The sequence below is a fragment of the Sprattus sprattus genome (assembly GCF_963457725.1).
Source record: "Sprattus sprattus genome assembly, chromosome: 12".
NCBI classification, from domain to species: Eukaryota; Metazoa; Chordata; class Actinopteri; order Clupeiformes; family Clupeidae; genus Sprattus; species Sprattus sprattus.
The window spans coordinates 26876405-26903809 of NC_137910.1; the positions used below are offsets into that span (position 1 = coordinate 26876405).

Sequence of the window (27405 nt, forward strand, 5' to 3'; positions counted from 1 at the left end):
TAAACAATACCAAATAATGTTATGATGAAGACAATTTGATATGTAAATAGTGGCTCTACTTCTCTCTACTATCAGACTGAAATGCTGCTGGTTGGTTAGATATATTGGAACGTTTCAAGTGAATGAGCAGGCTATAAGGAACCTCAAGTAGGCTTCTCTGCAAAGAGAAAATCAGACCAAAAAAACTCTCAGGCCCAATGGGCGGAACTAGACCTGCTGTATCATTAGCAGCGCCATGTGGATTAGTCTGTGCTTAGTGGATTTGTGTCCTTAGTTTTTAAAGAATCTAATGTGGAGTGACCTTAGAAAATGAGATGTTCATTTCCAACTTTTTAAAAATATGAAGTAAACGTAAGGAATTATGTGTACGTATATCTAAAGAACCGTCGTTCATTGTAGACTGTACAAAAAAACATAATGCATACAACATATTTTTGACATACAGTTTATTTATATTTTTTCTCAAAAAATCCAAAGCATTGCAAGGTTGATCAGAAAAAGGTTTATGACCAGGGCAAGACAACTAAAAAGTGCAAGTGTTTGAAACGGTAAATACAAGTGATCTTTTTAAATTGTGTCTCATAACCCTACCAATGCCACAGAGGTCATGTTGTATGATGACCTGTCACACAGGCATAGTAACCTAATGTTTGGATGACATTCTTCACATTTCAGAGGAAGCATAAGACTAAACAACTCAACTCAGTCAGGAACTCAGAGTAAGATTGAATTTAGCTTTGTTGTAACAAAATCAACACTAATATAGAAGTTTGCCATAAGTCAATTCAGAGCAGGTTCCCATGCCCAATGAAATTGCAATAACTTACTTGAGTTTGTTTCTGTGTTGCTGATACAGATGGGACCAGAGAGGAAAAGTGAAATAAAAAGCACCACTCACTTGTGATTTGTCATTGACAGCATTATATCTGAAATTTAAGCACCTCTGACTTTCTCTCTTGCTCTGTAATAAGCTGCCACCTGAACAGTAAACATTCACCAGTACAGCTTAATGGCCATGTGCTGACCATGTGTTCTGAGGGTGACTGAAGTCTCCGTAGACAAGAGACAACTCACTGCTGTTGTTCAATAGGTGCTGTCACTCCACTTGTTGCACTGGGAGAGCGTGGATGTTCATTTCATCCACAAACAGTATGGTAACTTCACTTTTGACAGTTCAACACACATTCAACACATATAATTTTTGTTTGGAACCATTACATGACTTTCTCAATCGAAGAACAGTTCCATTTCTAGATAGAATTAGATGAACGTCACAAAATCTAGCACCTTGGGGAAGTTCCCAAATGATCCTAACCAAAGTCTTTTTTTTCACACAGAAGGTTTCACTTCTGAAGTGAAAAATGACAGTCTAGAAAACAAAGGAATAATCTGCATGTGAAAGTACTGATCATAGTATTTATCATAATTTATCTTAAATCATAAAATCTACTCTGTACCATTAATCTGTGAAGTGGTGTCACATGTCAAGAGTTTATTAGGGGTCTTTAAAGCACCAGTGACAATCATACATTTAATGAGTAGATATTTATGACATCTAGGTGTGATGTTATTTCCTTCAAGTTATGTTCAAACACTTTAGCTATTGTGAAATCTTACAGGTTGGAAATCTACATGATTGTATGAACTAAGTGCCAGTCATAAAGTGTTTTATAAAACATCTGAAACGTAATGCAGCATATAACCATATGTGATATTGCTTTGATAAGTACGCAGTGTGAAAATTAAAAGCACCTACAAAAAGCAAAAATACTGTGAAGGGGATGACAGACGTGATGATAAAAGCATGTGCATATTGGAAATTAATATTTTTCAAGTTGCTCTGAAAGTAAAAGTGCTTTTAAAAATGACATGTACAATGAAAACAAACCATGACAGCCAAAACAAACAGAATAAGTAGCATGTACCTTCATTACCAAATGCATTACAGAAGTAGAACAATGAAACCAAAATGCTACATGAATGTTTTAAAACAACCACCTATGGTGATACTTGCTATAAGTACTGTATATTTCGTTTTCTTTTTTCATGTAATTACCAGTCACTGCTACAATGGCACCAAAAATAATTAATTACTTTACTTCAGAAGAGAGCACCCACTGCTTAAAAACAATGTTGATTCTGAGTGTTTCCTACTTGCAAGTAAAATGTTGTTTTCCATAGCACAATTGCAGTTAACAGGCTTGCACCAGAAATTAAATTACAAAATAGTTTTGACAATGATCTGAATAAATAATCACATTTTATGCTCTAATTTCATCTCTTTGTATAAAACCAGGTCTTCTGAAAGCACCATTTCTTTACAATATAAAACCATCAAGGACACACCAAACTCACAGTAAAAAAAAAAAAAAATCTTTTTTTTAAAAAGCTGAGATGAAACATAATTTGACAATATCAATGCATTAAAAACACAAATGAAAGAGTAAATTGATTGAGGTAAGGCAGTAGCATAAACGAGTGATGGTGGAGAGGAGAAGTCACATCCAGCGGTTGTAGGGGCCTGTGACCTGCGTCAGGGCGCAGGGGGACACTGTGACGACCCTGTCCTGTGGGAGCGTTTGTGCCCAGCGTGTGGGCACCTGGGCCAGTTCTTTCTCCTCAGAGCAGGACTCCTCTGGGTCCTCACTTGGGCACACTCCTGCTGGCCCACCTCTCCTGCCATTGGCCATGGAGGGGCTCAGCAAGGGTCCGACGCCGCCCCCCAACGCCAGCCGCTCGGCCTCCTCTTCTTTTTCCCGCGCCTTCACCGCCATCTTGGCCTCCCATAGTGCCAAGCCGTGTCCTGGCTCGTTCAGGTTCTTGTGCTGGTAGAAGACTAGTGAGATTCGTGTGGGGTGGCTGCGGTTGGGCCGCAGTATTGGCGTGGTGGCGTGCATCTCTCGCCTGGCACACTCGATGAGAATGGAGCCATGGGAGGGTGCCACTGCCACACCCCCGATGTCCCCATCCATAAAGTTATGCTCACTGTCCGACCACACCTCCTCAGCCTTTACAGCCTCGGGGATGAGGGGAGTCTGGGGAGGGAGCGGGCTGCCCTGATCGCCAGGAGTGCCCTGTGCCAGTGGGCCCTGGTGGTACCCGTTGAGTCTGCTTTGGAGCCCTTCAGCTGGGTGAGGGTAGAGCGAACGCGGGGGCGTGCTCTCACCAGGAGTGGGGACTCTCAAGAAAGGAGAGCAGTGCACCTCATCTGGCTCTGACTTGAATGTGTGAGGGTGAGGGTAGTCACGGAAACCCTTTGTGGTCAGGGGGGAGACAGCTGGCCGAGGTTCCAGCAATCGTTGGTCAGAAGGCTGTGGACACCCACTAGGCCTGGAGTCGTGGTTGTAGTTCCATGATCCTCGGCCAAACCCACACTTGGGAGAAGATCGGCTGGACTCATGTGAGGAAAGTGCTTCCATAGCCTGGCTGTTGGCCCCAGGAGGGTTGGGATACTCACGGTTGTGGTTAGAAGGGTGTGAGGGGTTGTAGTCCAGTGGATAGTTCCCCACACCTGTTGTCCGCAGGGGGATGGAATATGACTGAGGCTCTGTTTTGACCAAGGGGGATGGCTCCACAGAGTTGCTTTTGTAACCTATCAGAACAGATTACAGTTAGACAACTATAGGTGAAAAACTGTTTAAATATTACACAACCTAATGAAGATGCACCAAAATAAAACATTTCCAGATTTGAGAAAATCTGAGGTATTCTGATTACTTCACTAATTCTGACATTGTTAAGTTTTGATGTTATATATAAATATGTTATATGTATATTATTGTCATATATTAAAAGCACCAAGCCTTTACTGAATTTTATGGGACAGTTCCAGACCTCTGTCGGGAGTCCCCTTGAAGAGCTCACTCTTGACTTTGCCTGGGGTGGTCTGCTTCTTCTCCTGGTTGTTTTGTTGTTTCTCCGCAGAGGCTTTCTTGGCGTCCAGGCGCCTCTTGCGGGCAGACTTGACTGGTTCAGCCAGCAGCCGCACCTCCCTCGGGAAGGCCGACAGCACCTGCAGGGCACCGGTCTGCATCTTGGCCCACTGGCCCTCCGCTCGGCCAAACTCATCCGTCTGAGAGATCTTATAGAGGGGCAGGACGTGCAGCTGCTCATCTTCTGGTACATTCCTCACTGCCCGGTTATCCTCCTTGGTTAAAGTGCATACCTACACAGAGTAGATGGGCTATACAATCAGTCTTCTAAAAATATCTCTTTATAAGGAAATAGTTAACATTTAACACATTTAACATGCACTGTTCTGTACCATCATGTATCTGACTGCATGCATATTTATCTGGAAAGGTTGCACAGGAACTGTGATTATCTTTTGTATAGAAAGCTTTGTGGCTTACCACAGTACTCCCGTTGTTCATGTTGTGTGTGTCCCTGTGTGCATGAGCACAGAAGTCCACACACGCTGTCACCCCAGAGAACGGCCGACCCTGGTTCACACCCAGCCTACAGTCTCTGCCCAGCTGCTCGTTCTCCACCTGGGAAGCAGGGATTCATTTGCATAACCCATTCATTCATGTCTCTCCTAAATACACCCTTTCGATACAGTGGATTTTACATTTGCAAATGAAGTGTTGTGTCATACTTACACATTTTGTGGTAAAGAGACACCACCGTTGTTATAGGAAATGTCCACTAAACTCATGACATTACATAAGACATACATAACAGTATTAAAGCAGTACCAAACTGGCTCAGTGACAAGGGGCACTCCGCGTCTGAGGGCCTGGGGACTCACCTGGTTTTGAAAGGCCTCTGGTGCAAGCTTTTTGTACAGCGGGGCTAAGTCTGTTGCTAGGTGCTGAAGGTTATCGTCCAGTTTTTCCTCCTAAATAAGAAAGACATCCTGTCAATACTGCAAACACATGAATGCATTCACATTTTCCTGACGACAAATAATCAAACTGTTGTGACAATCTATGGCCACTGGGAGGCACCTAATCACACTGCTCGCATTTTTCATTGTACACATACAAAAAACAACAGAAGCAATAATCTCTACAGGGTATCTTTATGGAGATGCTGTCATGCCTATGAAGCTTTGCTCACCTCCTTTGGGTAGTCTCCAAGCAGTCGGAACTTTCTGGGGATCTTGCTGCGAGCAAATTTGCAACCGTTGAAGTACATACTCCAGGAACAGCCAAAAGAGAAGGAGGCTCCACAGGTGTCTGGGTCTAGGCCCTGGCACGCACATGTGCGGCTGAGTGAAGGGAAATGGAGAAAAAACAACAAAAGTCCTTGGTTAGAATACTGTGAAGTATATTAGGTTCCCATTTTACAGAACACCAGAAGTTTCTGTGACCCACAGTACACTTTGAAGACAACTTCAACTTCAGACTTATTGTTGTTCTTGTGGCAACTGCTCTGACTTTAATTTTGCATACACACTATAATTACCTCATCATACAATAGCGCATGCAATGGGCTCAGATTTTGTGGCCCTTAAGTGGTGGCCATGGTCAATAACATGCTGGCAGAATACGGTTGTACTCTATGGACTGAAATATAGGATGAACTCAAAAATCTGCCTAACGTGAATAAACATCTGCTGCTTTGTCTGATGCTGTTGCATATATCATGACTTTAGTTCACCACTTTTAAAGGCAAGGCTTTAAGTCTGTTGAGCCTTGCCGATTTGTACATTTGTTGATTATGCCTGTTGTCACTGCTCTAAAAATATGACCTAACGTTTGTTTTAATCTGCGGAGTCCACCATGGAGTCCACCATGTAATGTCCAAAACAAACCTTCACATAAACGTGCACACTTCTCATGCTTGCACAAAGGCCCAGGCAGAGGCGCTACTCACTCTTCGTTGAGGCCGCAGCGTCGGCTGGTGGGGGAGCCATACTTGCACAGCGTCTGGGTGAGCTCGTGGTACAGGTGGTCGGCCACGGTGCGTGGGATCCCCTCCCAGGCCAGGATGAGGATGACCACCACGGCGTCCTGGCAGCGGTGCCCCGTACGGTGGCGCACTAGACACAGCAGCTTCTCCTCCTCACTGCCCCGCCGGATCACCTGCGGTGAAACAGGAGGCCCGGTCAATCATGGCTCAGAAATGATGGAGTTGTACTTAGTTAAGACTGAAGTGATTCAGAACCATAAAGAGAACATAAATATAAATAAATACTAAATACAGATAGTCATAAATATTAAAGTTGTATGTGGATTATCTCCATAGCATGCATGGTATATGAGGCTTGTTGCAAATGAGGATACAGCTTGCATCTTCTAGACATATCTATAACTGCTCAAGGAGAGATCATGTTACCCATTTGGCAATTGGGCAGCCTTGAGAGCTGCGGCCTTCTTTGCCAGTATACACCACAACTTCCACACGCACTGCCTTCCCTTTCTGTCCATACCTGCAATCAATCCACATTATTACCCTTAAGCATTATATCCATGGTTGTAACAATGTATATTTACTCAAGTTCTTTAAACTCATTTAAGAATCAAGCTATTTCATAAGAAAAGTAATTGCTAGTACCAAGTCAGCAGTCACTAAACAAGGTCCTCTAAATCTATCAAACATGGTACAAACCCCTCCTGTAAAGTCACCCCATGGGCCTCTCTGAGAGCAGGGCAGGAGTTTCCTGTCATAACTTGCAGAGAGAGTGTATCAGGCTTAGCAGCGCTTTCCTTTTACAACAGTCACTGTAAAGAAAAGAGCTCCTGTGTTCTACCTGTTCTCCATCAGTTCCCTTACAGCTGCTACACTTGGGCCAGATCCAAGGTGTGTGTAGAACGGACCTTCCTCTTTCTCTATGATTTGCTCTGCAAACAGATACAAGATGAAAGTCACAGACATTTAAGTAGTTCCTCATTAGGGCACAAACCTATCTTGGGGTACTGGTAACGTGCTACACGAAGAAACAGATCAGGTTCTCTCTGTCTTGAGTTTCAAATGAAACAACTTGAATGAAATGGGTGAAATCGAAACATGACATATTAGGTATAAGGCTTAGACAGAGAATAGCTGTAATTAGAATTAGAATTTTATAATTTACTGTAAGGCTATCACATTAACCAAAAGAGTGGCTGACCTACCCATGCAGTTACAGGTGGGCATCTCTATGTTCTTTTTTGAAGGTGGAGTAAGTAAATTCTTAGTTGGTGTATCCAAGAACTTCAGAGGGGACTCCAGGAAGCTGTTGAGTGTGTCCTTAGAAGAAGTGTGTTCTCTGCCATAATCTACCCCTGGTTCTACATTTATAGTCGACGTCGACAAAACAGTGACCGAGCCAGATGTTTCCACTTTGTAATATGCCTCTTGATCTTTGCAGAGCTGTTGCTGGTCATTGGAAAAGCAGCTTGTTTTGCTGTCTATGCCAGGTTGGTGGGTGGAAACGACACCAGGAGAGCTGGGTACACTCGGGTGACCCTGAGGCCTAGCACTAGGATTCAGCATATCACAGGACCTGAATACCTGAGAAATCGACTGTTTTCCACATTCACGCCTCCCCTCCTGTACACCGTCTCCGTGGCCATTCTCTTGGATGTGATGTCCATTTGGATGTAGCATTGATTGTTTTTCATGGGAATGATTAAGAGTGTTGGGTCCTGTTTTGAAAGGGTTCATACTGTTGTTGCCCAGGCCCAGAGGAGCCTGGGACTCCAAGTGCTCTCCCTTGAGGGGGCCGCTGAAAGATAAGAGCTGACGTTTCTCCTGTTGTAAGTGTGCTTCAGCAATGTACTTTTTTAAGTCTATTTGAATCTGTGGAAGAAATGGGTTCCTTTTGTGGTTTAAACTCATATTCTGCTGAGAGAAGGCTTTCTGACCCTTGGTCTTAGGGGGAGTCTTGCCATTGGGTGTTCTTCTAGATAGAGGGGTCCTGGGGTTCGTCAGAGATTCTCCCATGGGGTCTCCATTCATCTCAAGTGCTTTCTTTTTGGAAACTCTGGGTTTTGATGGCATTGTTTTCACTCTTTTCAAAGGGGTCTTTTTCAGGTTTTGTGCTAGTGAATGACTGTTGTACTTGATGGCCTGAACAACAGGCAATCCCTTTGGGGGATTATTCTCTGAGCATGGGGAGAGATGGACTGACGGTGTCTGCTTTTGGCGAGACTCAATTATAAATGCAAGCTGTGCCAACTGCATGGCCACCTCCTCCTCATCCTTGTTCCTCGAGCTTCTGCCTGGCATTCTCTCCGACTGCTTGTACTCCTTGAAAGTGCCCTCTGACTTCTCCATCTTACAAAGTGCTTGGCCAGCTGTCTGCTTCAGGCCTTTCTCTGGGATGAGGGGTAGCTTTTCACAATCTGAACTAGCTCTCAGGAGGTGCTGCAAAGACAGCTTGTCTGAAGTGCATGCGCTGTGGCAGCTGGGGTAACCTTGCCTGTTTAAAGGGCTGTGAATGACTGAGGTCTGGTGCTGCGATGAACTGATCACGGAGACCTTGTTTGAAGCAACATCTGACATTGATTTAGCTTCCAATAGAGGTATGTTTCTTCTTGAAGAGACGTTTGCAGCTGTTTCGCTTTCTGACCTGGTATCCAGAATACCATTTTCCATTTTTATGGGAATATTTTGAGGCAACACAGCCAGTTGAGTCAGGGCCTCGATAGCTATGGCCTGCTCCATGCTTAGGTTTCTCTGCTCCACCAAAGACTGAACACTCCCAGAGTCATTGAAACATTTGTCTGAGTTGTTTTGCTCCAGGAGTGTGTCAGTGAATGGACTGACGCAAACAGATTTCTGATATGACTGGTGTGAAGAGTCCTCTGGTTCGGTCTTTAATGCGCACACAACTGAAGGTCGAGGGCCGAAAAACCTCTCCTCCAAGGCCTTTCTATCAGTTAGGGAAAAGCATACCACAGCTGCCAAAGTAGACAGTGCGTCCTCATAGCCATCACCGCTTTCTGAATGTGACGATGTCTGATCTTCTGTCAACTCCCATGGCTCCTCCATCTTGATTTTATTCAGTGGGAGGGCCTTGGGTGTGGGCTGGGAGAGAACGCCGTCCGCTCTCTCAAAGGACGGGGAAGCACAACCGGCATCCCCACCTACGTGGTTCCCAGAGCCGTTAGGTAAAATCAGTGAAAGGCTCTGACTAGTAAGTGCATCGGTATCTGAGGTCCCAAGCTCTTTCTCAAAGAGGGGTGCTGCTGCACCCTTCTGGGCTGGAGGGAGGGCATCCAGCGGGGCAGTGTGGCCTTGAGATGAGTCACCCTCTTTCTCTTCAGCCGCAGAGGTCTCCTCCATCTGCTCCACCTTTGTGCCATTTACTGAGATCCCCTCCGTCTCAACCTGTGCCGGAAAAAAGAGAGAAAGGATGACTCAACAAGTTTGGCTCCAACATCCTCCTGCAGAATAGAAAAAGTCCGTGGGCCTCGTATGACAGCCGGCGCCACAGCATGGTCACAAAGTCTGGGAAATGCCCAAAGGTCTGTTTACAAATACTGAAGAATGACCACTGCTCTGGACAGACCTTACATTGGAACATACTGTATTTAACAGGGTTATAAGACAACAAGAGAAGAATATTATGAAGGGTGTGTTGAGACCAATTATGTATGTGATTTTTTTTTTTAGCAATTCTGTGATATCCACAATGATCTTGTCTCTTTGCAGTTTTACAATATATGCATGTACATTCACATGTCCAAAAAAGCTTGATATGTTAAATTTAGATTCTTCGTTGACAGAATCCACAAATCCAGATTACTAATACATCTTGATAAAAACATATTTAGTGAAATGCAGCACAGTGTACAACTTTTGAGGCTAACATAACAGGATCAAATAACATCCTTCCATTGTGGTCCTTTGGTTCCTCAACATATTGTTTTTAGTAAAGACAGACAAAGCCTATTTTCATGCATACAGACAAGAGGAACATGACAGCAAGACTGCAACAGAATGAAAACAGACAGAATCAAATCTGCAACATGCAATGCAGACACATGCAATTATGTGATCTAAAACATCTCAGACTGATTTAGAGTACCAGCTTCAGTAACTACAAACGTAGTCCAGAAACGTTTTTGATGTGACTAGACACATGTTGTGAAAATGCTTGCAGACTGGAGAGTATCACCAGCATCATAAACCTAGCTGCATTTGGCTGAAACCCCCACTGAAACAAATCCAAAAACTTTCTACAAGCTTATGTTAGAAGAAAGCTACATGTCCAGAGTAATCCAGTCTGATACTATGATACAGTAAGGGGATTAAACCCTACTGTACTTCCATTGGCAGTTTGCAACAAGCTTGCCACATAAAGTAGGAAAAACCCATAGGTTAGCCTATTTCACACACACACACACACAAGCACACACGCACACACACATACACACACACACACACACACACACACACACACACACACACACACACACACATACACACACACACATACACACACACACACACATACACAGGTACCAATTAGCCTTCCACTTTTTATAATTCAGATGCCAAACAAGTACAAATCTCAGCATTATAATCCATTCATGCTTCCCATGCCATCTGAAGAAGGCCCAGTACTCACAGACATTTGTACAGGTTGCTTGACCAAATCAGTTTCCTCTCTATGTATCATAGATAGATAGATGGATGGACTTTATTAATCCTGAGGGAAATTTAGGTCATGCCTCACCATGGGTCAGAGCTTCATAAATAGAACACCTCAATATCTACTGTGTGTTAGCTTTTGGTTCGAGCACAGCACACAATTAGATTCTCTTGTGGTGTGTGACTAAATTCAGCTAATCTGATAATATTGTCTATATGCGCTCTCCTGCACAACGTCGTTCCCTATCAACAAGACAAGACTGATGCAAGAGCCCTGGCCAACACAAGCGTGAAGCAATTGTTTGGGAGCCAATGCAACTGTTATCTCTCAAATACAAAATGGGGAAAGAGGAGTCAATCAACCACTACTGCTTTCATTCAGTGGTGAAACACAAAATAAGCAGTCTGAGGCCGACGAAACACTTCTGCTGACCATCTTTGGTAGATCAACGCAGCTAGACTCTTTCCAAAGGCATACTTTAAACATATCAGGTCCTAAAATGAGTCTAAAAAGTTATCTATACGATTGTAGCATTGAATCGTTGTGGAATCCCACTCAGCGATGGCAGAGCAGTGCTGTGGTTTAGTCTGTGCATGCTAGCACATCACAAGTGTTCAAGTGTTACATCTGAGTTCTGTCCAAAGTCAAGTATTTATGGCCAGACTAACGGCTTAAGCTAGACTTAAATCTTCAGCTTACATACATTTCGACCTGAAATAGTATTGAGTCAGGAATATTGCAACTTTTGGTAGAATCAGGTGATATTTAGCTGTAATTCTGAGTGTTTTTCAATCATCTCTTCTGTAGCTTGAGTTTCAAAATAAATCTTTTTACTTTTAATGTCTCACTTTAGTGTTTCTAACAGTAAAACCATTGCAGAAATGTCCTTTAAAAAAAACTGTTACACTCATGCACTTTTAAAGCTTGACATTAAAGTTTAAGTGAAGGTCTGGTGCATTTCACATATTTGCCATATATTTTAAAAGCACTGGTTTAGTGATTCATGGCATGGCACAACTCAGGCACAGAGAACCAAAATGCTGTCTCTTTGTTCTCTACTTAATGTGCCTGTCTGGGCTATTGAAAGATCACAAAAAAGACACTTGACTTTCACTTCTGTTTAGTGCAGCTCCTCTCTGTACCCCTTCACATTCAAAATCATTCAAGCACAGTGACACATTACCACGCTCACACACAAACATAAACAATGTTATACTCCCCAACACATATTCACTTAAAAAAAAATTCAAGAATAAAAATAGATGCTCTCTTACACACAAACAAACTAAACACACATAACCAACACATAGCCCTCCCCCTAAACACACATGGACACATACCCCCCCCCCCCCACACACACACACATACACACACACGGCAACAAAAGAGCTGTGACTGCTCGTAGAATCCTAAAAAGCCTCCCCAAGGAAGGGTTACCCGGGGAAGTCACAACAGAGCGAGAGAAGGGATAGTGTGACTCTCTCAGCATCATATTAACTAAAATTAACTATATGCATAGTGCAAGGAAGAAAAAGCACTCCCAGTTGTTTTAAATGTTATATGAGAAACATGAGTGTCATACTACACAGTCTTAAATAATTGGCTGTCATAACTGACCAGGCAAGGGGAACAGAAGGCTTTCTTGAGTTACTAAATTGGAAATAAAGCTTTATGATGTTTCACATTTTTTAAGCCTGCAATTTCACAATATCATTTTGTATAAAACTGACTAACATGTATATTTAAGACACATTTATCACGTCAGTGCAACTGCTTTCAACCGCATACAATCAAATCTAGCAAGAGAACTAACTAATTTCTCAAACAGAGTTGTATGTACTCTGTAATGAGAGGTAAAAAAAAACGTGCTTCCTTCCTGATGTGTGCATTTCTCTGAAGTCTCAGAGAGTAGAAGCTTAATTCATGGAGTGTACCTTTCCTGCCTCTCAACTTTGTGAAACCGCACCGTAAATAATATAAACAGACTAAACATGGCACAGGTGAAAATGCTGCCACTACACCGGAGGAGTTGCCAGCTACAAATACTGCATTCCTCTTTCAAAAGAACAGCAGGTGCCAAACCCGCACTGTTATTTGCCAAAAGAAGAAAGACCCACAAGCTACATGCACAACCATGGCCAGAAGGTGAAAAAAAGAGGTTACCTTGGAAACTCGTTTCTTTTTCACTAGTTTGGCAATATCCTTGCTGCCCACCTGAAAAAAAACGGAACCAAAACATAAGTCATCGGTGACGGGTGATAATGTAATACTATACACACACAGGCAGACACTATCAGGCATACACATATTCATACACACGCACAGGCACACACAAACACACACACAAGATGCAAAGGCACATATACTGAGCGTCTGGTCCCAAGAAGACAATGGATTTACAAAAAGCCCAGGATGGTTAGAAGGGGGGGGGGGGTTACCTTCCCTCTCCTCAGAGGCAGACCCTCAATTTTGGGCAACATATCCTAAAAGGTAGCCATCTTGCCTCCTTCAGCTTCAAAAGAATAACTGGCTACAGTAGCAGATCTTTCAGCGGACTGCCCAGGGTGTCATGATCAGAGGGCTGAGGAGCAGCCACACACTGCTGCTGCTACAGACGCGTACCGCATGCCTCGCGCAAATGCAGACGGCACCTAGTCAGCCAATCGCGTGGGGACGTTAGAGGCTTGTAAATTATCTTCCATGCCTAGACCCTCCTAAACAAAGGATCCCCTATGTGGTCTTTTACTCTACAACTCCGCTCGCAGGGAAAGCCCCAATCTGTGGAGTGGACCATCTGGAACTGGACTGGAGTTGGAAAGAAGGATTTACTGAATGAGCTTGGCCTCAGGGTCAGCATTAACCTCAATTAACACTTCAAATCAACTCGCACACAGACGCACAAGAATAAGAACACACACAAAAGAACATTTAAACCTCAATAAGTTATATTATGTCCTGAAGTAAAATATTGATTTGAGAGTGTATGTCTGTGTTCTTGTATGTTTACACTTCATGGAATTAAAATCCTTTTTTTGAAATGTGAGGTTCTTTTTTCGGGCCAGTTTAAAAGAGACCTTCTCAAAAAGTATTGGGAATGTGTATCTTGCTAAACTTCTGACATTATTTCGGAATTGCAATGTTTTTCTTGAAACACATTTAAAAATATTATTTCCTAGCAGACTGCCTTACAATTTCAAAGTGTGCATTAGCTGCAAAAGTGCATTAATCTAAACGCAGAGCGTAATGTAAGTGATTCTACAGATTTAAAAACATTTCAGAGCACGAGATCACATTTAAAACACCTTAAGGCTCTACATTCAAAGGGAAGGCATCTCACTATAAACATACACACACAGACACACACACACACACGCGCGCACACACACACACACACACACACACACACACACACACACACACACACACACACACACACACACACACACGTACACACACACAGACACCCCTGCTGTGTTGTCGCCTCGCTCTGTGTTCAAAGTGAATGTGCCAACACACGCTCTTACCGTGCGCAGTACGGCATGAGTGCCAGCCGGCAGATTGCGTGAGTTTAATTCCCGTTTGAAGACAAGCATGTGGTGGCAAGGGGTCACACAGGGATAAGGGAACACCACCAACACTCGCTAGTAAGATAGAACACCATCCAGATCGTCTGGCATCAGCACCAGCTACACAAAACAAACCATCCCTCTGTGTCTATTACCCAATACGGTACTTCTTACACACACACACACGCCCAGACAAACATTCCATCAGATTATACCTGTATAGGGACATTCCAAACACTAAGAACACACAGAGGAACAAGACAGTTGACAGTTTACGGTGGAACAGCAAACAGACAGACAGGAAAACAAGACTGAGGATTCAATGTCAATGGAACATCAGAGTACTTTACCTCGATATGTAAAGGCTGTCAGAGGCAATGGCACAGAAACTCAATTCCAAGAACTAGTAGCTGTAATGAGTTGTGTTTCCCTGTATGTTTTCAGAGGCGGTATGACTGGTTTCATACTTTAGCAAACCATCCAGAACTGGTCAGGCAAGATTACCAACGGGCAATAAAGCTCTTCTCCTCAGCATGTGAATGGAGAAATCAGCGTTATCAACTGTAACCACACGTTTGAGAGAGAGAGAGCGAAAACAATTTACTGTCATGAGGGTGGTGTGAGTACAACCACTTTGGATGTTGTGTGGATACAATGATCAGCACATGATCCCACAAAAATATGTTGGCCACAAAATGTTTTAAAACCACTGCTATCCCAGAGTAATATTTATACATCACTTTCTTTACTTTACTGTTGTTACTCGCACCTTCAGAAAAGAAACATGATTTCACATTTATTTAATCTCTTGTCAGTTGAAACATATGAAATAGAATACCACAGACAGTAGTAGTAAGTAATCGCATAACAGAAGTGCCTTACACCCAGCCAAGCCACACAACATACACCTCGTGTCCTGAATTATCACTCAATTGTCCATTCTTAGCAATCCTTGTATATTTGCATGCCTTCATTATAACGTGATCACAAAATATCTTCCAAAAAGAAAGATGGAGCAGAACCCTTTTGTCTCTGGAACTAACAGTACTGACCTGTCTGACCAATTACTTCCTCTATTTGACATTAACTGGCTACTACAAAGAAAGAAGTGCAGCTGTTGAATGTTTAACAACCTACAGTTGTGGATTTGGGTCTCTTGAGTGTTTAGATTCAACATTCAACTAGCAGTGCAGATTGGTAATGTGTGCGTCAAAAGGTAGCCCATAACAACCTTTCCACGTTCTTGGTCTCACTCCATAAATGTGCTATAATTGCTTGGCCTTAAAATGTCCCATATGTTAGTCTTTAACAAGCTGCCCGGCATTCATTAGCTGACAACACCTCAGGCATTAATCATTCCCCTTTCAGCGCACTGGCAAACCAGGTCCACTATGTCTAGGTGTCATCTGGCACAAGGCAGGTAATGGTGCACCACTGGCAGGGTATTCCTCTGTCAGGTGTTTGGAAGGAATGGATCCCCATTTTGTCTTCCATCGCCAGGGGGGGAAAGAAGGGATCATAAGGCAGTTAGATGCATAAATTGTAGGAAAAGAGGTGGCTACATGTTCAGGCTACTTACAGAAGCAGCTGGTGACAAACTTGGGAAAGCATGACTCCATGCCTGGATCAGTCCCCAGTTGTCACACACTGTTCAGAGCACCTAGTGCCACAGTGAAAATATGGAGGCCTGGAATCTAATCCACAGTTTAAGGGCACATAGAACCAATAAATGGTGTCTTAACTGTGCAAGTCCTGCATTGCCTCATTCAGTGGACACCTGGGGATGTTTATATTACCCACAGCATCTAATCATAACTTCAGACAGCTGAGTGCTAACATTTGTGTTATCCTCTTACAAGTTAAGCTGTCTGTTATAGCATCTATGTCACAATTTTTGGTATATTAACAGCAAATTGTGTGAATGTATCTACAAAACCTTTTTTTTAGTAAAAGTACGACTAAAACTTAAGTTAAATCATGTTGTGATCATCAACACATACAGATGAGGTCAGACAGTTGGGATGGTTTAGCATGCTGAACCATAGCATATGCCACCCCTTACTTATCACCACACAAGCTTAAAGGGAACATTTTCATGAACAGGAACCACGACTATTCCTATGAGCCAGAACTGAATTATGTTGGGCTCAGTACTGTACTGGACATCACTGCATGCCACTTCTACACAAAAAGCGTTTCCCCTTACACAAATGCATTAATTACGTTAATCACAGTCTACACAAAACAAAAACGTATTTAAGTTAATTTATACATGAATACATTATACCTGTTTAGCTGACTTCAACCATTTAACTGACATTCTAATTTCACTTCCCATGAAAAAGCGGTTCTGTTCCTAATAACCTCCAAATCAAATCTTTTCAGACACACAGTAAAACTGAACTGTCATCCCAATCTGGATTAAACATTAAAACATCTTTTCCAACATGGTTCCTAAATCATCATGTCCAAAACCAGTTCAAAGAGCCCACAGTCCAAGGTGCACCAATCCAACACACGCACATACTACATCTAGCCACTGAGGGAGTTTTGGTTGGTAAGATTGGCCAGCTTTAGGAAGGAAGGAGATACAATCTTTGCTTGTAGCTGTTGCCACAGAACAGAGCCTCGCCTCTCTCTCAAGAGACGGTTCGCCCCAGGTTTGTGCACCTTCTTTATTGCTGAGTCAGGGTCAAGAGTAGTCAACATGTAGACAAAGAGTAAACAGAGAAAAGCAGGGAGCACATGGAGCTGAACTCACATGCTCCAGGAATGGCTTCAACTTGGAGGGGGGGGCATTGAATCCTGTTTCAGTTTGCAAGAGAAGAGGTCATAAGCCAGAGATTGCTTTAATGGGAAACAGATGTGGGGTATCTGGAGAGGCCAGAGAATGAAGGAGTGCAGGGCAAAAGGTCTAGGGGCTGGTGCATTGTCAGGGGGTAAAGTCCCCATCACTGGTCTGTTCGGACCAATATGGCTGGTCATAAAATATCACGAGCAGAGCTACATGTTTCCTCTGAAGTCAGTACTGGAAACCTTTATTCAAGGTGACATACTGTACACATACAACATATCATGTCAACCAAATATACGATGCTCTGAAAGTGTCACAGTCATGAATGAGTAGAAAATACTCTTGTAGCCTACATGTTACACAAGCACAAACTAGACTACTCTACAGGATTATAAGGTCATGGAGTTCACACAGCAATAAGCACGGCTGTGACTAGCCTAGCAATACTAGCTTACGATGAACCAGTTCTCTCTAAGCTGATTAAGATAGCTGCACAGGTGCATCAGTTAGAAAGACATGTGGTAAGGTTGATGGCCAAAACCTCTGGTGAATACATGAAAATTACCAAAGTTAAGTGTTCTGTTGGTGGGCTGAACCTCGCCACAAAGTATTAAAAGGGCCTCTGCTGTTTATAGTCCACTTTCCATGTACAATCGCATTGGACCTAACCCAGCATTGTTGATCAAATGCAGAAAAGGGACATAAACTGCTAAAGAGCAGTGGTTAAAAATGTACTTTTTCTGAGATCACCAATGAACAGCAAATGTCAAACATATTAACACCTCTGGATTACAACATGAGATTGAAATTCCAACATAGTGCTCAGCTCAGAAACTAATCCAAAGCAAAAGTCCGCAAAGCAAAATGTGGTGTTCTTTCTGTTCTTCCAGTTTAAGTGTTTGATTCCCAGTCTGTCTTTGTTCGTCCTCAGATAGCCATTGTGAGGTCTTACCAGGGCACAGTGGATGGATTCTATTCAATTTGCCAAATCAAGTGGCACAGCTTCAAAGCTGAGACTCAGAATCAGCCAATCATGCCACCCAACAACTGGACAGGGGCAGAAAAAGAAAACCAGGGGGAGAAAAGGGCCAGAATTACAGCTAAAGTTCTTTGAAAGTAAACTTGTAGTAATATTTTCTGTATCTACGGGACTATGCCTTTCCCTTGGTTAGTTTTACACCTACCATGCAGCCATAGAAGGGTGTGCAACCATTTGTGTTCCGCACTCTGTAACTTAGTTATATGTTTGTTTAAACTCTCCAAACAAAGCCTTACTTCATTTCCTCTATAACAAAAGTATCTGACACGCTTAGAAATGACATGAACAATACACCTGGATCACATAGGCTTTGCAAACTCCATTCAATTCAAAATGCTTACCTTTAAGTGAGATTTAATCTAGTCTTTCTCAGAAGACTAATACAGTCAGGGAGAGGGATCCCATGAGAAGAGGCACCACTATCCTGCTGCCCTGACTTTCTGAAGCTCCAGACCCCTCTACCTTCAGCTGCAGCTCCAGTGTTTACATTAGCCCAACAGAGAGAGAATTTCAGCTCATTACCACCATTCTCTCCTTATGCAGAGTTGGCACTGAGGGAATATAAATATTTTTTGAATGTATACTGGTCTCGGTCCAAATTGCCGAGGGGCCAAATAAAATAAGAGAACGTCCCACAGCCCAGGGGTCCCTCTCCGAGAGCTGCTCTGAGGGAGAGAACTCAGAAGCCCTCCTTCAGGAAGCATAGCAATGCTAACTAGCTTCTGCACTGCATCACATGGCCACAGCTTCTCACAATGACATTTCACGATTCCCACACTCCTTTCCTGCCTACTGCCCCATCCCACATGCCTGGCACGCTCTCTTCAGTCGCTCTCTCTCTCTCTCTCCCTTACTATGTGTGCATGTGTGACTATGAGAGAGAGAGGGGGGGGGGGGGGGGGGTGGAAATAGATAGGGTGAGTGTCTACTGCTTATCAGCTCGATCGTCTCCACTTCAAAGTCAGTAGGATCCTTCTGCTTCTCCCAAAACCAAAAGCAACACACAGTTAACTGAGGTGGTAAAATAACAACTAACACTGAAGCAGGAAAACAAGCTAAATTATGAGAGGCACTTTGATAGCTGAATTCCACTGAAACTCACCTCCCTATCTGATGTCTGATGTTGTCTGATGTTGCCAATGGCCAATACTTTCTTCCATTCTTAAAAAGATTCACCTTAAGAGTTGTCATTAGATAAATCCCTTCTTACATGGATGGCTTGCGCTGCCAGATGGGGCCCTGGACACCCATAGTCTACATGAGGATGGCAGGACTCCGATACGTCACTGTATTACATGTCTTGCTTTGGGCTGAGACGGTGGCCATGGACAGGCAGGTAACGCCTATTTGTTCAGGATTTCCTCTCCCACTCCAGAAACAGAAAGGGAATTCCAGCCAGCCAGGGCCCCAGTCCCAGTCCTGTAATCCTATGTCAGTGTTTAAAAGCAACTTCATTTATTGTGTCTCATGATAAGTCATAGGCCCATGAAGATGTGTACATCCCCTCTACACATCTACCCAGCCAACTACATAACAAGCATGTAATGGCCTTCTATAGGCCTATATTCTGCACCTGTGTCCAAGGTCGCTGTGATATGGGGAACCATAGCAACCATGACATCTCTGACATCTCTGACATGTGATCATGAAACAGCCTGTATGTGACAAGTGATGAGTAAGTAAGGCTTGCTGTTACCACATGTGAGAGCAGCCCCAGACAATAACAATCAGTAATTGCAACATGACTATCCAAATATATCCAGATTCCTGCATTTTTAGCCTTATATGGGTATACTGTATTGCCATTTCTTGACTCAATCACCTTGAGTAATATTTAGAGTTTGAATATAGTTTAGCTGTTCAGTAACCCCATGCATCACTGCCATAATAGAACATTTGGCAACACCCACAACCCTCCCCAAGTGTACATTTGTTTTCCTGCTTAGGCAGTGTTATGTTCTGACTAGGCTGTGCCAAGTAAAATTGTAGATGATTCTTTGGGATGAAATCCCTGTACTTAGGTTAGTGTGATATCACATCTGCTGACATGTCTTTTAGTATGAGGTAAGCAGCCAGGATTACACAAATAGACTGGGCATATTACAATATGAAAACTGATTTATTTAGTAAAAAAGCCTTAAGGGTTTTGTGAAATGGGGTTCCAGCCTAGTCAATCCTTACACTCTGTATGAGAATCCTGCTCGGTCAAAAGTATCACTAAGGGAGAAACGAAAGCCTCATCTTCACTGCATTGCCTCACTATCCCAAGAGAAGGGAAAGTGCTGTCAGGAGTGATTGAATCCAGACCAGCTAGAATGAAAGCGGCTCTTGCCTGTTCAATTTGCCTGGTTTCACTTTTTCCTATGGTGCCAAGCAAAGCAAACCCCTGCACCCTTCACAACACAAATTGCTGGAGCTCTGTCTGAATGGCACACTGAGAGGCACACTCAATTGCACACTGAATGTATGCCCACAGGAGACTTACTTTATCCTGCCAGCACTACTGTTCTTTCTTCATGTGGTTTCAGTTACCAAAGTGGCTGCGATGGGTTCTGGCAAATGACAGCTGTGACAGAACTTTTCCTATCGTTAGCTAAGAAATCTATATAATAGCTATATAAAATATATATATAATAATATTACCCACAATATACTTAAGGATAGTGTAAAATAAAGCACAAAGCACCATTTTGATAGACTCATTATGACATTATGAATTATGAGGTCTTTGGAAAGTATAAATGTGGAGATTCACACCAAAATTTGTAATATACACCAGTGGATAAGTGTTGTTAGTACTATCAAATATGGCACTGATGGTGACCGACAGGTTACAGCATGGACTGGAAGAAATATGCATGCTATTTCAGCCCAGAGGGCAGTCATATGCAGGAGCACTGACAGAAAAAAAGCACTGGGATATCAGTCTGAAATCTGCAAATACTTAAAGAGAAGTATATGAAGACATTTACATTTTACATTTACATTTAGTCATTTAGTAGACGCTTTTATCCAAAGCGACATTTTTACACTGATGGCATACTGCACATGGAACCACACAACATCTTACCCTATTGTTTAGGTGTGTATCGACTATTCCTGACTACCATGCTGAGACTGTCATGACTAGTTGTGCACAGTTGTGCGGTTTGACCGGTAGTACACACCCCTATTGTGGCATTACACCTGTCAGGACAAGTCTAAACCATTGCTGCTGAGGGATAAGTGGGAACAGCACTTTTGGGCTCCAGAAATCTAGAGGCAGTGCCTGTTTAACCTAGCCTGGATACCAGCCCGAACCCCGCCCACAACATTTTTGGTCAGGGAGATTCGGTCTGGCTTTGTGCATATTGGGGAGACAATATCAGTTTTCAGCAAAACGATCTGACCAATGAAATTGTCAGAGCGGGCTTTATACGATGATGGACAGACAGCGACGGCGCTACACCGGGGCTAAGGGGTGCTATATCCCCGGCAAAAAAAAATGTGTAGCCCCAGTTAAGCCCCTCTAGCATTTAAGCACTGTTTTGCAAATGTCGAGGATGATTTGAGAAATGTACCAAAGCGACTGAGAAAAACTATAAAGGTTCATACGTAACGTATGCATTCTGTTCCAATACAATCCATGCTTGCATGTTTGTACTGCGCCTGTACCCCGTTTACCCTGTGCTGTGTGTGTGTGAGAGAGAGAGAGGGGAGAGGGGGGAGTAGGCCATAAGGTGAACATTGTTTTCGTTTCAACCCGTTCCACTGTCTGGCATCTACACAATCTTTAGCTCATAAATAAGAAGGAGTCCTGCTAACCTACCAAAAAAAAGTTCGTCGCTGAAGTTCCAGTCGATTGTCGATACGTCTTTGTTTTATGCAGAACTTCAGAGCGTAATACAATTCTGGATGTCCAGAAGATCCAGAAGATCATGGACTCATTTGCACTTAACCACAGCAACAGACGCATTGTCCTACTGTAAAACAACTCTGGTGATTTATTTATTTTTTATTTTTTTTACTATTAATGTAAGTTATGATGTTGTGATCCGAGACAATATTGTCAATGCATAGTTTTTTGTTTTCATTTATTATGCATATGGAATAAATACTTGTTGCATGTTGGATGTATTGTCTGGTTATGGGCAGGCGCATGGTCGCTGTCCGGAGCTGAATGTCACCTTTGCACGCATGTGAAACATTTCCGCCATTGCCGCTTGTATTACATTCTCGTGCTGTGTATCATAGCTGCTTTTATTGAAAAAAAAAAACAAGAACCTCTTAATAAAGTAAGTGACGTCATGAAAATAAATTATTTTCTTAGCTACCCCACGTATCGGTCAAGCCCCCCCTTAGCACCGGGAGAGAAAAAATCCTGCCGCCGTGCATGTGGACAGATGATCAACCAACGCTTGAGTTGAATTAACCGGTAGATTTGAAAAAGTACCAAGATGGCGGCGTCTCGGCCTGTTAGTGGGAAATATTTTATGTGAATTAAGCTATCTACACGACTTTTTTAATGTTTACATTGACTCGGTGTATGTGCAACACGAATGTTGCAGAGTATTGTTTGTCTTAACTTAAGCACTCTAGATCATTATTGTAAGGTTATTGCTAAAGCTGAGACCAAAAATCCATTGAAACACATAGTAGCTAGCTAGCATCACTGCTAATAAGTATAACGGGAGCAAGCATATCTCACAGATATTGACGGCGCATTAATTTTGAAAGAGGAACAGAGAAACGCGATTAAGGCATTTGTCGATTGAAAAGATGTTTTTGCCGTCCTTCCTACGGGATCAGGTAAAAGTTGAATGTATCAGATGGTAATACTACGTTGCTCTGATTGGTTCTAGGTATCCAATTCAGCGAAGAGGCATTTTCTTTCCTGGTTCGTTGAAACACACCCCATAATCACAGCCCAATGGGTCAGGATCAGACTCATATTCTGACTAGAATTATGAGTATGACATCGTCAGGCTATGTTTAACCCTCAATGTGATACAAAACTTTGTGTTAACAAAACGTTAAAATATTGTGTGCATACTATGATGCTGGGCAGAGTGGGTTTTCACCATAAAGTATACTGCCAGTTTAGCATAAAAGACTGCCCTGTAATGTTACAGTTATTTAAAAAAAAAAAAAAGCACCATTTGGGGATATTTACTCCACAGTCTGTGGTGGTATTTGTGTGTGCTATTACTCTCTTTAGACAAATAGGACTAGGTAAAAACACACATCCCTCAGTTACACCAGGATTATTCCTCAAAATAATACAATAATGCACAGGCAGGAATCGCGTGATGTCAGTTCTGGGAAAACAAACCGGTTCCTTTGTTGTTTAAATATACTCTCCTTCTCTTCCGTTCCCCCATGACATGCACGCAAATACAGTCCCCATAGCAGAGTGCAACATGGACCCTCTCCAAAAATCACCCACTCCCTTCCTGAATGGGGAACACTCCCAAATAGTCGGACAAAAATGTCCCTGAAAGAAATCTGACCACACTTAAAATGACAGATGTGATAGCGGTTGAACATTGACCTACATTTCAGAGTACCAAATTATATGTTTACAGAGCTGGTATTATCTTGTCACTATCCCCTGCCTTCCCATACACAATCATGCACATGAGCACACACACACACACACACACAAAAACACACACACAGACACACACACAAACACACACACACACACACACACACACACACACACACACACACACACATACACACAATCAAACTCTGTCCCTCCAAGCATGTGGTGAAACATAGCTGCCCTGAAAACAGTTGTCTTTCCACATGAAATATGTTGCCACAGGTTCTCTACGGAAATATGGGCACATAGTATGTCTGTTACACTGCCTCTTCCTGCTTCCTGTCTAAGCCACCAGTAAGAGTGATCGTGAACCAGGAAGCATGTATGGAGTAAGATAAAGGGTGGGGGAGGCTCTTATGTATGGAGTTCTTTCATTCAGTTCCACGCACACACCACCACGTGTGTAACTGACAGCAGCTCATGTGATAGGGCTTTCCCCAATAACAAGGGCCATCCTTGCACCTCAAAGATGTCTAAATAACTCCAGTGCCAGACCTGTCTTTGAGACACTATTGATGTTATAAGGATTTAAGTCTTGTTAAATTTCCAAAAACAAGCTGGCTGCACATTTAACAAAAAATAACTTTTCAGTACAAAAGCTCTTCTTCTAGAATCCTAATTGTGGAAAGAGCATGTATATTGCATTGAGCTGACTGGTTAATTTAATGTAGTATAAAGTAAGTTATAATAAGGTGACATCAAAAACAAGCAACCAAGTTAAAAAAAGACCTAAAGAATATAGAATATTGAGTGCAACACCTCACACGCCACAGCACATTAAAAATGAAAGTAGAGGCAGACTAAAGCTATCAACACTCTTCTGATTCCCTCTAAAGAAAACTTCAAAGCCTTGTTCTCAACCATGTGAACACAGGTGTCTCACCTTGGCAGCAGAAGGCCTTTTCTTTAGCTCAATGCACTTCCTGAGCTTGCAGATCTGATGGCCTGTCTTGCGGTTCAGGCAACAGCTACACTGGCCACAGTTGACCTTACGGAGGCAGGGCTCGCAAGCCTTACACCGGCTCCTCTTGGATCTCTCCCTCTCCTCCTCTGGACCCCTCAGGAAGAGCTGCATGTCCTCCTCTGACAGTGGAAAAGCACCTGAGACCGGAGGCTCCAGAAGGGCATCTGGCAGCCCGGGCTCTGACTCCGTGTCGAAGGAGGACTGTGTACTCTCAGAGCTGCTGGTGGGCTTGCTATCAGAACAGGGCAACATCTTTGGCACCAATGCCAGCTCCACCGCTTCAGTGCTACAGACATAAATGCTTGTGGATTGAAGTAATAGTGGATCTGTCTCCTCGCTAAGCCTGCCCTCTGAGAGCGCAGGCTGATCTTTGGTGTCTCCATCCACAGTGACATGAGGTATTCCGACTTCCACATTGGGACCATCTGCACCTTCTTCGAGAGGTGATAACTTTGAGGAAGTACACGAAGGGGAGGGGTCAAAAGAGACATTCGGTGATGTCGGGGGGTTTGGAGTGGTCAAAGTAGAACTACAAAGAATGGAACAGGTCTGTTGTTGAAGGGCAGCACCATGGTAACCATCCTCGTCTGAGCTTAACACAGCCTCATGAGGGGATAATACCACTGGGGATTCGATTGGGCCTGAGGTATCTGCGTTTTTAAAAGGGTCCTCTTCAGAGATTGGCTCTGATGAATCAGACTTATTTGCACATATGCTTTCATGGTCTATTCTGTCTGGATGCTGAGGGTCAGCCATGATGGATTCAGACTCAGTGGACTTGCCACTGTGGTCACTAACCTGCTCCTCCTGGTTAGAAAGGACATTAAGTGTGTTGTCCTGCTCCGCTATAGCTAACTCAGACCTCAAACTACTGAGCTGATCGCCACTTTTAATGCCAGTCAATGCCTTCTTCGGCTGGTTGGCATTGGAGGAGTCAAATTGCTTTGCCACCCACTGATTCAAACCCCGAAGCTGCCGACATTTTGCCTTGGCACTCCATCCTATCTTGTTCGATTTCACATCCTGCAGGTCACTCTGGGAGAGCTGAGTGCCTCGAAGGGACTTTCTTCGGCCTTGCAGGTCTACAACCAAACCAAATTGTGTGGCTGGCTTCACAGAGTGTCTGAGTCGTGTGGATCTTGTTCTAACAGGGTGGGGGTTACCTCTGTCTGAGTATCCCAGTGAGGCATGATTGGCAGCCTTATTGATGGCAGTGCTCTTAGCAGTCTGGGTTTTCGCAGTGGGCCTATTAGATACCTCTGATGTATGATTTGCTGTCGGCCCCTTAGACTTTACAGAATTAACAGTGCGCCTCTTGACAGTAGTGGAGATGAACTTTTTATCATTTCTTTTCAATGGTGGATGCAACTTTTTTGGTTTCTTTGGAGTAGGAGGCATATCTGATGTTAAGTTGAGTGGGGAGGTGCTGATATTGGGCAGGAGGCATGGGCATCAGATTTGCTTGGATTGTTGGCAAAACACATGAATTTGTTGCACCTCAGCTTCTGCTCATTGTGGGAAAAAACTGTGTGAAGCATTCTGAAAAAAATTGTAGAATTTTTATATTATACACCTGGCACAACTCTTTATTCACAATTGAAAATGAGACTACCAGTCAAAGGTGTCATGTATAAGAGCTAATTTACTATCTGAATCACACTAAAGGCTTGTTTCTGCTAATGTATGGTGCTAATGAGAAACAAATAGACCTATGTATTTAATGTGCTTCAGAACTGTCTTTAAAACTAGGAAGTACTGAGTCTTTATTTTAAACAATTAAATGGTTCAAAACATTTAGGCCCAAGTAGAACATGAGTTTAAAGCAATACAGTTATTTTTCACTGTTTAAAAGCGACAATAAAATAACCAGGAGCAATCAGCAAGTGTTTTGCCCGTGAAAACAAATTACATACATTGAACTTGCATACACCACTTGACACATGTGTTCATTTCCTTACAGAAACGGACTTCTGTCTTAACTAGCTATCATGTTACTTTGTGGCTGCATTTGCGTTTCGTTGACTAAATCAACTGCTTAAACATACAGGTTTCATGTACTTAAACACTGCACTGCAATGGCACTTGATGACATCAAAGTAGCTGTTAAAAAAACTATTGCCATAGTTGTATTTGGAAAATATGCCAAGAGGGTTATTTCACGAACGTTCCCCTTTAAAGTCAGTTGAAATACTTTACATACCGGAGAGACAGTTGCACTGTCTGAATTGCTAATAATACTCCGCTCCTGTAAGACACTGGTGATCCTTGAATATTTTCTCTTAACACAGTTAGTAGGCTATGTAACGTCACTCCTATACGTTGCTATGAACACAAGCAAGCGATGTTTTATAAATGTGGTCTAAATAGTTATGGCGCTTCGTACGTTTTGCCATAGCGCGTAAAGTAGTTATAAAAAGGGTAAATCCTGCTTTGGTCAATCCATTCAAGACAGCCCCACACTCCCACACTCGACCTACGGTCTCGAGTCAACTCGGCTCTTTAATGGACGCTTGAGGGATGTAAAGAAAACACGGAACGGATTTTTGAGCGTAGGCGCAACCTCTCTTGATATTGCACAAAATATAAAATACATAAATATTCTGACATAGAAGCTATGTAAGGCTTAAACCACTATCACCGCGACTTCTATTTCTATCATGTTAATGTCATGAGTTATGTCCACAACAACTAAAATATGACGACTACTACTACTACTTAGCATTATTATTGTTATTTTTTATGATTGTTGTTATTATTATAATAATTATTGTTATTATTAGTATTATTATTACTGCTGCTGCTATTACTAGACTACTACTAAGCTACTACTACATTCAATTTTGACTCATTGTGAGTGGAGAAAACATTGAATATGGTGTCCTATTTAACCAAACAATTATTAAATGAAGAAGTTAGACGTGCTTCTT

General features: G+C 42.8%; 1 protein-coding gene across 1 annotated transcript; it reads right to left on the reverse strand.

Annotated features, from left to right (window-relative positions):
- Window positions 1–515: 515 nt before the first annotated feature.
- Window positions 516–26901, reverse strand: tet1 (tet methylcytosine dioxygenase 1). Its single transcript, XM_080849483.1, has 12 exons — window positions 26679–26901; window positions 24398–26017; window positions 12692–12742; window positions 7062–9261; window positions 6698–6788; window positions 6283–6376; window positions 5821–6029; window positions 5062–5212; window positions 4751–4840; window positions 4353–4490; window positions 3835–4165; window positions 516–3592 (listed from the first exon to the last, which is right to left on the reverse strand). Exons 2-12 carry the CDS (start codon window positions 25874–25876, stop codon window positions 2499–2501), a joined length of 5928 nt encoding a protein of 1975 aa, XP_080705609.1. The 5' UTR covers window positions 25877–26017; window positions 26679–26901; the 3' UTR covers window positions 516–2498.
- Between the last annotated feature and the right edge of the window lie 504 nt (window positions 26902–27405).